Here is a 14,442-nt window from a genome sequence, read left to right on the forward strand (position 1 = left end):
TTTACATTTACATTTAGTCATTTAGCAGACGCTTTTATCCAAAGCGACTTACAATTGGGGGATACATAAAGCGATTCTTCTTAAAGAGGCAAACAGACACAAGAAGTGGTTGTAATACCAAGTTCTTAGACATTGTTCAAATAAGTACAAGCTAGAAAGAGAAGGAATAAATAAAGAGAGGTACTTTTTTATTTTATTTTATTTATTTTTTTAAGTATCTTTTCATTTTTTAAATCATTTCAAATATCAGTATTCAACACTTCATGTTTAAAATATCAAAACATTATTTATGCATTTGTAACTGCAGGGTAAAGCATTCCATGTCCCTCTAAGCTGCAATAACACGTGTAAATACATCTAAATGCCACTTCATATGCAACTTCTGCAAAGATGAATTTTATTGATACTGATTTCATTTGTTTAGTAACAGCCTAAATGTATTATTATTATAACTGACTGATTAAATGTAAGAATTGGACTCAAAAGATGATGTACACTTTTAGAAAAAATGGCTTTTATAAAGGTAAAAAATAAATTTAAACTAATTGGAAAATATAAATTTTTATCACTGCTGTGAACTGACCACACAGAATATGAAGAATATCAAAAACTTTAGGAGTCAGCTGTCCACGGTAGTCCTTAAGATGTCAGCACAATAACACACTCAGCAAAATATCGTCTAATTATCTTTATTGATAAAATCACAGAAAATATTGAGATATTATTTTTTGTCAATATCGCACACCCCTAGTACTGACTAAATGATTTGCAACAGTCACTATGTCACACCCAGTGTAGACGGCCTCAAACTGTTGGTGTATTTCTGTCTTTTTTTTTTTTTTGGCTAGTAGAAGTTATGAATGGCCGGTAACTTAAAACTGTAGTAGCCAAATTGGCTGGTGAGTGAAAAAGTTATTTTCAATCCCTGCTTATGAAAGAAAATTTGTAATTGCTATTTTTCTTTCCATGATGAAAAAGATTATCTTAAAACCAATTTCTTAAATCTTTTTTTTTTTTTTTACTTAAAATATGAAGTGAAATACTGCATTGTTAGCACCACCACACTTTAATAGCACATTTCTGATTAGGCTAATTTTACTGTTAAGCAAACCGATAATCCCAACCCCACCATGTTGTGACAAACTAGTTAAAATGCTCACGTTGTAACAGCACCACATAGTCACACAATGACAAATAAGTCCACACCTTTTGGACAAATAAGCCTACTTATAGTTCTGTCTGCATATTAAGCTGCAATACAAGAAAATATTTTACAAATTACACACAAATACACTAACAACTGCAATAACATACTGTACAAATGATAAAAAAAGACTAAGTTGTAGTAAAGTGTTCTGATGTGATTAATCCATTATCATACAGAATGTCAAAACCATTATGTTCAAGACATAAATTGTAGAATCTTTCCTACAGCATGCTAAATCAGGTAATGAAAACAAACCAAAAGTACAGGTGTAAATCGTAGCAACTGAGAAGATGAATTCTTTCCTCCTATCAGAACAACACCCCATTTATCTGTCATGGCTCTTTAGAAGATGAAGGGTATGAGAGATCTTCTTGATCTGGGGAAATCTTCGAACTTCTCATTATAGAACCTGGAAAACATTAGAGAAACCACATCTATTTTTCTAACACTTTTTTTAGTGCATCACTGCATTGTACTCTCAAAACCCAGTTTACTGAATGAATGATATACCAGATGAAAAATGATGTAAGTAATTTTCTCATTTATAAGTAATATTAATTGTACAAGGTGTTTTTAGTTTACCTGTGATGGTGATAGGCTCTCGGGCCTATGAAGCAAATTGTGAAAAAAGCAAAGGCAAATGCGGGTAAAGACCAGGTAGCAACAGTGTAGCCCAGCCACTCTACAATCTCCCCAAAAAAATTAGCTCCAGACACATACTCAAACAAACCACCTGCAGTTTAAACAAACACATAAATCAGCTTAGCATTTATTCAGTCCAGCTAATTTGCAGTTTGCTTACAGAGACTGAGATAAATGCAATAAATGATGAGTGCTGCTAACATTAAAAAGACCCTGAAATATCTCTACCTCTCGGGATTTTATAGGAAATTTCTCCAGGTTTTCTCAGGCTGCGAAGAATGTGGTCACTGTGAATATTGATTCCCATTCCTATGAAAAATAGTATCAGACCTAGAAAAATATTTTTAAAATCATTATATAAACATGTACAACTTTATATTAAGCAAGTCCTCTAAAGAAATTTGCTCCAAACGATAAGCTCCAATACTCTACCCTTTTGAAAATAAAGGTTTAGGCTATTTTTAAGAATTGTTCACTGTAAGGTTCCAAATGTTAAAGTTCCAAAAATGATTCTATGAAGTTGCTGCAAAAAAAAAAACACTTTTGGAACCTTTATTTAAGTGCAGCTATTCGGCATTAACATGCAAATTTTTTTAATTGAATAAATTCTCAAATAAATAAGAAAGGTTGAGCAAAATTCTGAATTTAAGAATTATCTCCTTTTCAATTCACAAGTTGGACTTTGAAATGAACTGTTCAACAAATTTAATGAATTTCATTAGTCCAACAAAAGATTTTTATTCAGTATATGCATATTTATTCCCTATGTAGAATACATTTTATCTCTGTTTGATTCAATATATTTCTCTTTTTGATGGTAGTAAAAAGGTCAGTACTGTTATAACAATTAACTTATATGATAAACAGCAGTAGTTCATACTAAATATATCTGTTTTTATCCTGTATGAATTTCATTGACTGTACCTTCCATTTATTTCTACTTAAATACAAATTCAATTGACAATTAAACACCTCAATTTAAATGCTCAATTCAATTTTGAATAGCTCACAACCCTGAATTATACGAATTATTTCAGTAAACAAGTTTTACCGGCTAGTAAACAGGCCTCAGAAAACCATGTATTGTGATTTGTAGCACAGTGCAGCAGATAGTGTGCCTGCAGGAAGCCATTAATAGAGCAAAACACCATCCCTAAGAGCATGATGTTAAGCGGATACGGCCGCCCGTTGGTCAGCAGGGAGTAGATGCAGCTCCTGGAAACCAGAATGTTGATACATATCAAATACCATCTCTTGGTCATCTGCCAACAGTACATTACACTTCCACTGTTATTAGGCCTACTGTATGTGTCTTTGTAATTCAACACCTGTTCCCAAACCTGCTATGTTTTGTCCAGATCATGCTTCTGTTGAATTATTCAAACATTTCTCACTTTATTCACCTGCTTCTGGCCCGGTTATGTGTAATTACTCAACTGAAATATGAATAAAATTACATTTCTGCAGCCTTGATTATTTGTCAGCACAGCAGGATTGTCTAAAGAAACAGGAATCTAGAACATTCCACCCAGTGTGTTCCCTTTTGTCTTCGGATTAAGGGTATTTTTTCCCTCATTTGTTCTGGGTGAGCTAGATAACACATCCAGGTTTGTGAAATGGCATAGCTGAACTTGGGTTCACTGCATACTAAATAAACAAGCACTGTAAATGGCAGTGTTGGGCAGTAACTTGTTACTAGTAACTTAGTTACTGTAATAATATTACTTTTTGCAGTAACTAGTAGTGTAACTAATTACGAATACGATTTCAGTAATAATATTACAGTTACCATCCATAAAACATCTTAGTTACTTTTGATGTCTCAACCCTGATTTAAAATCCAACAATCAAATAATTCTTAGATTTATTTTCATAATTTGCACAACTCGCACATGCATGTGATGTCCCCAGTGCAGCAGGCAAGCTTGGAATATGGAATATGGAAGCTTACATTCAGCAGATAGAAATATTAATGCATTATATTAACTTTGTCAGGAAAAAAGATGATCTGAACACTGTTGTGTAAGTTGTGGCTTTACTTTACTCTGGCATTATATTACTATAATTAAAAATATTTTTGGAAAATTAAACAGCTTCTTACAAACGTATGTGATTTGATAAAATACATAATGAAGTATAATCGTATATGGGTAACAGAGAAATTACAATTAGCTACACAAAAAGCTACACATGACAATTAATGAGATTAATATAATCACTATTGAGTGTTTGTAATAACGTCTGACTGCGATCCAATGGATTTTGGTCAAATGATGAGGCAGAAATGTGTTGTTAGTAACATTCTAGAGGAATTTTATGTCAAAGATACACAGTAACTATTTCTGTGGGGGCGTGAAGAAAAAGTTGTAGTGTAACTAATTACTGTTGCCAGAAAGTAATAAGTAAAGTAACAATATTACCTTTGAAAGGAGTAACTAGTAATGAGTAATATATTACATTCTTTGAGTAACTAGCCCAACACTGGTAAATGGTAACAAAAACGCTGTGATATCATGCCATGTCATTATAAAGTGGCTATAATCCATTTTCTCTGGCCTATCTGCATTTTATACTAGTGATCTTTCATTTTAAGATGTAAAATTAGCATATTATTAAGTGTTTAATAACAATTTGAATTATTCTTCAGCCCCACCAACAATCTTCCCATCATTCACACGACTTACCTCTGAAAGTAGTGCAGGCAGAAGGTCCAGAGCATCAGGTGTCTCCCAGTGCCATTGTTTCCATCCGTGGTCAGCATCAAAATCAGGGGTACCAGCAGAGCGGGAAGCTCCTGGAGGAACCAGGCGAGCCTTGCAGGCACCATCATGGTGCTGCCCGAGGTGTCCACGTAGCGGCCATAGGCAGCGTGAGACTTCATTAGACATATAAAGTGCATTACCCCACCCAAGATCATCGCCACGCTCAGGCCCCGCACGAGGAGCTCCTGGCAATGCATGGAGGTTGACATTCTGTCCAGTTCCAGACCAGGTTTGGGTGAATCTAATGCTGTATCTCCCCTTTTAACCCCTCACCAGAGTTCTGCAAACACAGCGCCTATAGAGCAGCTCCTCCCCAAAAGCAGAGGGAGAGCCGAATCCTGTGCTACAGCTTGCACCCTTCTGAAATGTGAGAATGCCTTTTTCAAAGAGATTTCCCTTTTGACATATTGAGATTTTTTTCCCCACTAATGCACTGGTGGGGAGCATCAGCTTTCATGACAAATTGGTCTAAAAACACAAGCATGTCTGTTTTTTGTGCAACTCGGCGAGCCTTGGCTTTTTTTGGCCACCTAAGGAGCATGCTGATGTTTACCTGCATGATTCTGTGAATTTATGTTTGGACAGGTGAACAGAGAAATTAGTTTCTCAGTATTTTACGAGAGCAGTAATCCAGTCTTTCTTTCATCAACCTGTTTACACAAATCAAAGCATGAGAAACTAGGAGAAAGGGCTAATTCTTTTGTGTATCATCATATTTCCGTAAGGCAAATGGGTGGTTTTTTCTTTTATGCTTGTTTTGGTACAAATATTAATACTTTTCTAAAGGCAATCTCCTCTCAGACTGTAAAAAATAAAGATATTTCAGGCACCATTTGGGTTTCCTTACATTTCCACACTGGCAGAACCATTTGGGGAAACTTTAGGCACATTTTGAAGGTTCCTCAAATGTGCACTAAAGGAACTTCACAGTTAAATATCTTTAGTTATTATATATTATTTAATATTAATATTGAGATAACAGTACTTAAGTTTTTTTTTTTTATTAATATTTATAAAATATACATTTTATGTGTACTTATGTGTTCCATCTTGTGAGTTTCTCAGATAACGACCCTTTTCAAAAAGAGGTTCACCAGGAGGTTTCTTCAGGTTTATTTCCCTAAACACTTTGGCATAATCAAGTTCAGACAATTTACAAATTGCGGGAAAAGTATTTCCAAATCATACATCCATAAGGTTATTATTGTATGAGGAATTCAGTAGACTTTCAGAAAAGCATGTTTCTACGTCTATAGCTCACAACAGGTTGTTTCCTGCAATTAAGGGAGCACCTGCTGAGAATGCTGATGAATGCATGAGTGCTGTGTTTGTAGAGAACTTCATCAAACAGCAGGAAGTATTTCCCCTTGCACCATTTATCCATATTACCAATAACCGTTCAGTGTTTGTCCCCGGTAAAAAGCAGTCACTCAATAAAAGTCACTTAAAACAACAGGGGGCTCAAAAAATCCCAGTCTTCCAATTATGTTTCCAAGGAAACTCTTAAAAGAATACAATTTTACAGCCTGACTACTGATAAATTGATGTATAAAAATAACCCTTTACCATTATTTCAATTTAAAAAAGCAGCAGTGAATATTAAGCTACTTAATTTTGATTGACATTGTTTTCTAAAAGCATATTTACCTGCTCTGCAAAAATTAAAACAATTAACAAGTAGACCAGCATTTGAATTTCAAAACAGATGAACCCAATTAACGAGTTTCCCATTTTGTTTCAGAACATGATGTAAGTTTGGGACCAACACTGCAGTCATTTCTGGAGTAGAAACTTGCAGTCACCACAGCTGACACCTCTGTCCAAACGAATTCTCAACAATGTTCACGTCACTTGAATGTGTTCACTGCAACCTGAAATGGCTCAGGAGATTTGAAATGTCAACGCTGCTAAAGAGAATAGATTGAAGAAGTGATATTTGTTGAGCTGGGCCAATTAATGGGAACCACCATCTCTTGTTCCGTCTTGAAAAAAAAACTTAAATATGTGAAAGTTTTAATACAGGATAAATTCTAATCACAAATCAAATTTCAAAGAAGGGTCAAAGAAAAGGAAAAATAATCAGAAAAAGTGAAAAACAATTGTATGAGCTGTAGTTTGAAGGTACTAGTTACACAAAACAAACGCCACCTAATACCTGAAAAAAATTAATGGCACATAAAACAAGTATTAATTTCCTCAGCCCCTGCTTCAGTCAAAATCATAAAAATCTACATCCATAAGGGGCCTGGGATTGTTTTATGACCTTTGATAGCTACAGCAGTCAACATCCAACTAAATAAATAAACCAAGAATAAATAGGAAGTTTTCACCCCACAGGAATTTTGCTGCATAGCACACAAAATTAAAAGGTAACTGGTCTGCCATGCATGCTCTTCCTATTTAGAATACATGCACGATAATGTGACGATTGCATGAGGCTGGCTAAGCAGTGCATGTCAGGTCTGCTTTCAATATAAAAGTACGTCTGCAAAATCAATTCAGGAAAAGTATTTCATATGTGTCCGCTTTTGTTAATTTAAGCCTTCACACTACCATTCAAAGGTGTGGGGGTTGGTAAGATTTTTTTTGTTTTTGAAATAAGTTTCTAATGCTCACCACTTTGTTGCATTTATTTGATCAAAAATACAGTGAAAAAATAAATTTTTGCAATTACTTGTCAAGACCGGTTAAGAATGGTTACATTTGCAGATATGTTGCAAAAATGCAAAATTCCTATATCCTCAATGACTGGGAAACATGTTGAGGATTGCTTTTACTGCCCAAAAGACCTTTCAACTTACATATTTTGCTTACTACATCATAGGATGTTGTTTAAACCCACATATTCATGATTCCGCAATCCTTCAATTAGAAAAGAAATGGCAGAGAGACTACATCTTGGGAGAGAAGCACAAGACTCGTGTTGTAAAACATAGCATTTTTAATTAATCTTGGCAAACTCCGACTCCAATAACTCACCAACTGCTCGTAAACATGTCACAAACACAGGAATCGCAAACAATAACACAAAAAAACACAGCACAGTAACGTTTGTCATTACAATTTATTGTTTCTTTGCAACATCAGCCATGACCCTTGTCATATCTGGCGAGAATTCTGTAATGCTTCAATGTAACCTGAGATTCAAAAATGACTCCGTTAAGGAGTGCTTCAATTAATTTCGACATAGGTTTGACAACGTGTGAACGGTTCATTTCTACGCAATAATAGTTAGAATAATAATAAACAGTACTAAAATAAAATAAAAAATTGAAACAATTCTAACAGTACAAGAACAGGTGTTGTGCTGTGTGAAACCGATGAATCTCTTCCCCTACATTGAAAACGGCGAAAACTGATTCAACACAGACGAAATCAAGTCTTTTTAGTGGGTAAATGAAGGGTGGGGACAAGGGTGGATAGCACAGGACCAAAAAAAAAAAAACATGTTTAACACTGACCCAAGGCACATCTGCATGGTGTGACATGCTTTGTCTGTTTTCTGTTTGAGGATTTGGTTTGAGACATTCAAACCTTGATGGGGATGTACAGGAGCCTTGCCGTTTTCCTTCCGATGGTTACCCAGGAAAAATCTTGCTGCATTGTGCTCTTTGGGAGTAGATGAGGGGGGCATTAATAAAAGCTCTGAGAAAGTTAAGTGCTAGGCTAATTACCATGCTTACAGACTAGCCATTATTTGCATTATTTGCATTATTTTGCTTTTGCTTTATTGAGTCGACAGCGGTTTGCTAAATATAATGTCCAGGGGGAAATTAATGAAGTCGTTCATATGAAGGTACTTACATTTAGAAGAACGCCGATGGGATGGCGACCACAAATAGTATTATGATATTTCTTCAAATAATTGCTAAAGGAGATGGGGTCCAACTGTTCTATAATTCCCATTCCCTAAAAAAAAAGAAATTAACATGCATACATTTCACTGACATCAACAAAGCTTTCCCATTATTGGCGTTAATAATGATGTCATTTTTATTTTTGTTTTATTTATGACTCTAATGTTGCATTTGACATCTGGTGTAGTTTAATTGCACAGCACAACATCTTGATATAAAATATTAAACTTTCCAAAAGCAAGATGGATTTTCAGTAACACAATAATGAATGGATATTTCATAGAAGGAGCTCCAGATCAAACGCGATCCTTGTCCATTAAATTACCCTACAGAGGCAAAAGTACTTTGCCCAGTTGGTAAGCCTTTAATGAGGTTTGGGTTGCTAAGAACATCTGCTATTTGACAGACTGTCATGGGTGGAAAGTATTAAAGCTGTTCTTTGAATCGCCGACTTCCATGGCACAGTAACCATAACAATGACTCTTTAGCTTGGAGAAAAATTCCATCACCTTTTTTTTCTAGAACCACCGATAGGATTAGCACATTGTGAATCCCAAACCAGAATGGGCTACTTGCATGTAAACCTCATATGTCAAGACATAAAGCGAGTTACCAGAAGAAACGGGGGATAGAAACAGGTTTACCATTTTGTCAAGGTGCTCGATAGATCTGTAGATCTCCCCTTGACTTTCATCGAAGTAGGTGTAACGGAAACGTTGACCTGCAGAATAGACAAAACAGGTTCAACTTAATCAATTAACCAGAGGAGGCACATAAAAATCAAAAGGGCTATTTGGATGGGTTCCTACCTATTTAGAGCATTCCAAAACACCCCCTTATGAGGTTTATTTCAATTAGAATGCTGCCATTGAAGTCAGCTGCCTATGTAGGCAGCCTGTGTTTTTGGCAAGTCTAGCACATTGATGGAGAGTGTGAGAGTGGAGAGAATGTCTGTGATGCCGAAGGGAAAGCATGTATATCTTCTTTACCAGATTCATAATGCTTTCGATATCATTAATTTGAGTGACACTTGATTTAGAATGGTTCACAACTATTTTTTTTTATTTGCATAATTCCAAGTAAAGTATCAAACCAATGCCATGCCTTTACACTACGATTACTGGAAATTATAGAGAGAAAGAGAGACGGAGATATTTTTCATTTGTTCTCTAAGGCCTTGGCAATTATATATAGTTTGTGTTAAGTGTTTTTTGTATTATATGCATAAATATGCACACACTGTTACGTGTATATAGGAAAATTGATGCATACTGAATAAAAAGTTAATGACAAAAAAAAAAACTGATGTTAAGCATTCAAAAACTACCGAAAGTCATGTGATTAATCAACAAATCCAAAGTGTTGACTAGTGTCAGAACTAAACCACTAATCGGTGCAAACCCTAGTAGATTTACTGTTGACAAGATCATGTCAGCACTACATCTCATTTCAACAAACAGGAAATTCTTCACCGATTACTAGCTATAATTGATACTAACTATTTTCCGTTTTTTTGACAGTTGAAAAATTTAAGTGTGCGAGTGGACACAAACCCCAGTGGCAGAAGTCAGAGGAGATGATGAAAAGATTAGAAGGGTCAGCCAGGTATTTGCTAAGCAGCTTGCCATATTCCTGCTCTTTAGATTCACTCAGAGCTCCCACCAGCACAGGGACGATGCTGAACTCATCTTTATGGCTGTTTTTGAAAAACAATGCACAAAACAGAATCATTTGTCAATTCCCAGATGGAGATTTGACATTTGCATGTTTATAAATATTCTAAATTGTCAAAGTAGTTTGCATCACTCATTAAAATCCATGCCCATGTCAAATCAATAGCTCGACAAAGGTTTTCATTTTCCCAAATTGCAGAGGTGTGAGAATAAAATGTGGTAATATTTAGAAATATTATAGTTGCTCAGCAACTAATTGGTTTGCTTGTGAAAAAAAATTACCCAGATGTCTAATCAAACAAATTGAGAGGATGTTCACTTTTCTATGCCCACATATTGTAATATTTTAATGGAATAATAGAAGCGGTTGGTGGCTCCTGCATTAATAAAAAAAAAAAAAAAAACATACATAAAAAAATAAAATACAACAAAAACAACAGAACATCCATCACGGCAAACTAATTAGAGGCACCACACTAGGTAAACAGATCCTGACAACATAATTAGTGGATCTGGCAGAGATGAATGAGCATGAGAGTGCGACTATGGGTCAATAACGCTGCTCATGACCTCGGCATAGAGATGAGGTGAAACCTTGATATATCCTTCTTCCTTCTCTTTACATTTTTTCCCTGTGCAGACTCTGTCCTACACAAGGATGTGTATGTCTTATAGAGAGACTACATAAGATAAGAGGAAACCACAAAGGGCTATATCATATATCCTTTTGCTATAGTGCAACACTGACACAAGGTTAAAAAGCAAAAGATAAGACTTTGCAAGCAACACCTATGATCTTGGTTCCTTCAGAGAAGCCACTTGCATTTGCGCTTTATTTCCTAAATAAAAGTTATATAAACTAAAGTTTAAAAATTGTAGGTCTCGTCTGTAAGATTTTATGTTTTTGAAAGAAGTCTCTAATGCTCACCAAGGTTACATTTACTAAGAAACAGTACTTAAAAACAGTAATACTGTGAAATATTATTATAATTAAGAATAACTGTTATTTGAGTACCACAATTCATTCCTGTTATGACCAAGCTGAATTTTCAGCAGCCATTTCTCCAGTCATTCATGTCACATGATCCTTCCGAAATCATGCTAATATCCTGATTAAGTGCTCAAACATTTATTATAAATGTTTAAAAAAAATAAAACTTTTACTATTTTAGTGGCTTTTTCAAGATTCTTTGAATACAGTTAAAAAAGTATTTATTTGAAATATAGATTTTTGTAACAATGTATAAGTCTTTACTGTCATGTTTAATCAATTTAAATATTAAATTCTAAGTATTAACTTTTTTTTTTTTTTTTAAAGAAAGAAAAAAAAGACCCCAAACTTTTTAATGGTATTGTTTTTTTTTAATGGTTCAAGCATAGAGTCTTCCCAGAATCCAAGGTATTCAGTGGATAGAGCTTGATGTCCCAAACCTGTATGAATGATTTTCTACAGTGGAACACAAGAATGCTTTTGATATTTTGAAGAACTTTTTTTGTGCACATAATGGAAGACAATAGGGTGCAAAACAACACTGATTCACCTTTGACTTTCACTGTATGGAGAGAAAAAAAAACACTGAGATGTTTTGTAAAGTATCTACAAAAAAGAGAGTCATACAGGTTTAACAACAACATTATGTTGAGTAAATGATTACAGAATTTCCATGTCTGGGTGAACTGTTCCCTTAACGGTCAAGATGTAGATATTCATTATCTGGTTGTTACCTCTCCATGGCTTTAGCGGTATAAGGCAGGTGCATCTCAATGCTGTGTTCGTCTTCATCTGTCTGCAGACTCATCCGTTCAAACATGCCTGTTTTCCACAGATCAGCGTAAACTGCCAGAGAAAGAGATGGGGCAGTGGGAATTAAAGCCCTTGTGTTTTGCACTGAAGAGTTATAATTATAATTACACAAAACCTCATTAATATGAACACCATCAAATAAAAGATCATCTCTCATATTTCTTTGTTGCACATTCATTATGTTTATAGCCAGAACACTATGAAATAATAACAAATTTAGTCATTTACAATTTGAATACTTTGCAATCTCTTCTGCAAAGCTCAGTTTGAGAGCAAATGAGCCAGACATAAAAAACAATCTGGGCGACACCTTTCTGTGCATTGTAATTCAATCAGCATTTAATCCTGCCAAGGGAGAAAATGAGATTCCTTACCCTTCTGGTCGATCCTCAGGTCGTACAGTGGCGTTCTGTAGACCTCGGCGGGGGAGAGGGCACAGCGAGACAGCGGCACATGGTGAGAGGGGCCAAGAATGAACACCCTCCGACTGATGAATAAGAGAGCGCTGCAGTTACCTCTCTCCCCAAGGCACACTCAATATTACGGCTACTTCAAGAGAATTTAAAGAAGCTCAGGAGAGACACTTACGTGATGGAGGGGTCCACCTGCTTGTAGGCGTGGGCGGCACACGCGCCACAGTACGTGTAGCCAGCATGCCTGCAAAAGACAGTGGTTTAAGAATGCAGAAAGACAGCTGAAACAGAAGAAGAAGAAAAAAAAGATGTTTGTCTGCTTTCACTCCACATACGGTGCTATTATGGCTCTAGCTGGACCGGCTGTAGGTTGTGCTTGAGATAACCAGCCCTCGAGTTGTGCGTTAAGCTGGGATCCTAATCGCAAAGACAGAGAAAAATATAATTAGCAAATATGAGAAATGCAGACATAATTTTACAACTTTGGCACTTCAGCTGGGAAGATTATTTGAATGTCTTCCAAATGTAGTTTGTACTGTATAATTTTCGCTACGTAAAAAAATATTTTAGAGCATTACAAGTCACGTATTGAAGTACAAAGTACAAAAACCATATTCATTATATATTTCTGCAATATTTACAGAAATCAAGAAAATGAAGCCTATTTTAGAGTAATGATTTTTATGGATTATTTTCAGGACAAATATTGTGTAAAATAAATGTTCATGTAGACTCAAAAGAATACATTTTCTCTTTAGCAGTTTTAAAAACAGCACTTTGAATATGTAGGCCTATTTAATTGGTATTAAGCACATTTTCCTCAATTTCTATTGGCAGAATGCAAAACAAAAAAATCGTATTACTGTAATGCTGACAAAAATAAATATTTATTCATTGTAGCATCACCTCAGTAACCGCAACATGCTAAAAGATCTTATAATGAAGAATTCATCTGTGGATTTCTCTTCTAAATATACAGGTGCATCTCAATAAATTAGAATGTCATGGAAAAGTTCATTTATTTCAGTAATTCAACTCAAATTGTGAAACTCATGTATTAAATAAATTCAGTGCACACAGACTGAAGTAGTTTAAGTCTTTGGTTCTTTTAATTGTGATGATTTTGGCTCACATTTAACAAAAACCCACCAATCTCAACAAATTAGAATATGGTGACATGCCAATCAGCTAATCAACTCAAAACACCTGCAAAGGTTCCTGAGCCTTCAAAATTATTTCTCAGTTTGGTTCACTAGGCAACACAATCATGGGGAAGACTGCTGATCTGACAGTTGTCCAGAAGACAATCATTGACACCCTTCACAAGGAGGGTAAGCCACAAACATTCATTGCCAAAGAAGCTGGCTGTTCACAGAGTGCTGTATCCAAGCATGTTAACAGAAAGTTGAGTGGAAGGAAAAAGGTTAGAAGAAAAAGATGCACAACCAACTTTATTGGTCTTATGAAATATTCTAATTTGTTGAGATAGTGAATTGGTGGGTTTTTGTTAAATGTGAGCCAAAATCATCACAATTAAAATAACCAAAGACTTAAACTACTTCAGTCTGTGTGCATTGAATTTATTTAATACACAAGTTTCACAATTTGAGTTGAATTACTGAAATAAATTAACTGTTCCACGACATTCTAATTTATTGAGATGCACCTGTAAATCAGTCAAACAAACAATGAAACAATAGGTGAAATGGCTGTCTTGAATATTTCAGCCTCAGACAGTGCCATTGTCCCAGTTCTAATGACTTTCTTATCAGAGTCTGACAGGACAAGATAACAGTTTTGAGAACCAGTGAACAGATGAACTTCAGCTGATTCTGAAAAAGGAATAATAAGAATACAACCAATTTGGTCAAGTTTTAGCAGTTGTTAATCAAATCTCTACACTAATGAATCATACCATTACATCACTAATGATATTCCAAAGAGCAGTCAGGTGAGACATGGTCAATATATGAGTCTAATATATGAAGAATACCAATATAGCAGTATATCAAATCTAATATTATATATATATATATATATATATATATATATATAAATATATATATATATATATATATATATAT

The 14,442-nt window shown here is 35.0% G+C and overlaps 2 protein-coding genes across 3 annotated transcripts in view; both read right to left on the reverse strand.

Moving 5' to 3' along the window:
• Nucleotides 1-859: 859 nt before the first annotated feature.
• Nucleotides 860-4,906, reverse strand: LOC107602938 (3-oxo-5-alpha-steroid 4-dehydrogenase 2-like). Of its 2 annotated transcripts, none has more exons than XM_016295563.1 (5): nucleotides 4,534-4,906; nucleotides 2,901-3,064; nucleotides 2,078-2,158; nucleotides 1,790-1,940; nucleotides 860-1,616 (listed from the first exon to the last, which is right to left on the reverse strand). In XM_016295563.1, exons 1-5 carry the CDS (start codon nucleotides 4,818-4,820, stop codon nucleotides 1,550-1,552), a joined length of 750 nt encoding a protein of 249 aa, XP_016151049.1. In that variant the 5' UTR covers nucleotides 4,821-4,906; the 3' UTR covers nucleotides 860-1,549. The 2 variants fall into 2 exon arrangements, with proteins under 2 accessions (XP_016151049.1, XP_016151048.1); XM_016295562.1 differs by having other exon boundaries at nucleotides 2,078-2,179; nucleotides 4,534-4,902.
• A 3,476-nt stretch (nucleotides 4,907-8,382) lies between these two features.
• LOC107602939 (protein MEMO1-like) overlaps nucleotides 8,383-14,442 on the reverse strand; it is an 8,154-nt gene continuing 2,094 nt past the window's right edge. The window contains exons 2-8 of the mRNA XM_016295564.1: nucleotides 12,694-12,775; nucleotides 12,534-12,602; nucleotides 12,320-12,432; nucleotides 11,867-11,978; nucleotides 10,022-10,164; nucleotides 9,113-9,189; nucleotides 8,383-8,520 (exon numbers count right to left, since the gene is read on the reverse strand). Coding sequence (XP_016151050.1) covers nucleotides 8,398-8,520; nucleotides 9,113-9,189; nucleotides 10,022-10,164; nucleotides 11,867-11,978; nucleotides 12,320-12,432; nucleotides 12,534-12,602; nucleotides 12,694-12,775 — 719 coding nt within the window. The 3' untranslated portion in view covers nucleotides 8,383-8,397. The remainder of the gene's footprint in view (nucleotides 8,521-9,112; nucleotides 9,190-10,021; nucleotides 10,165-11,866; nucleotides 11,979-12,319; nucleotides 12,433-12,533; nucleotides 12,603-12,693; nucleotides 12,776-14,442) is intronic.

This window comes from Sinocyclocheilus grahami, unplaced genomic scaffold (assembly GCF_001515645.1).
Source record: "Sinocyclocheilus grahami isolate Dianchi unplaced genomic scaffold, SAMN03320097.WGS_v1.1 scaffold338.1, whole genome shotgun sequence".
NCBI lineage: Eukaryota > Metazoa > Chordata > Actinopteri > Cypriniformes > Cyprinidae > Sinocyclocheilus > Sinocyclocheilus grahami.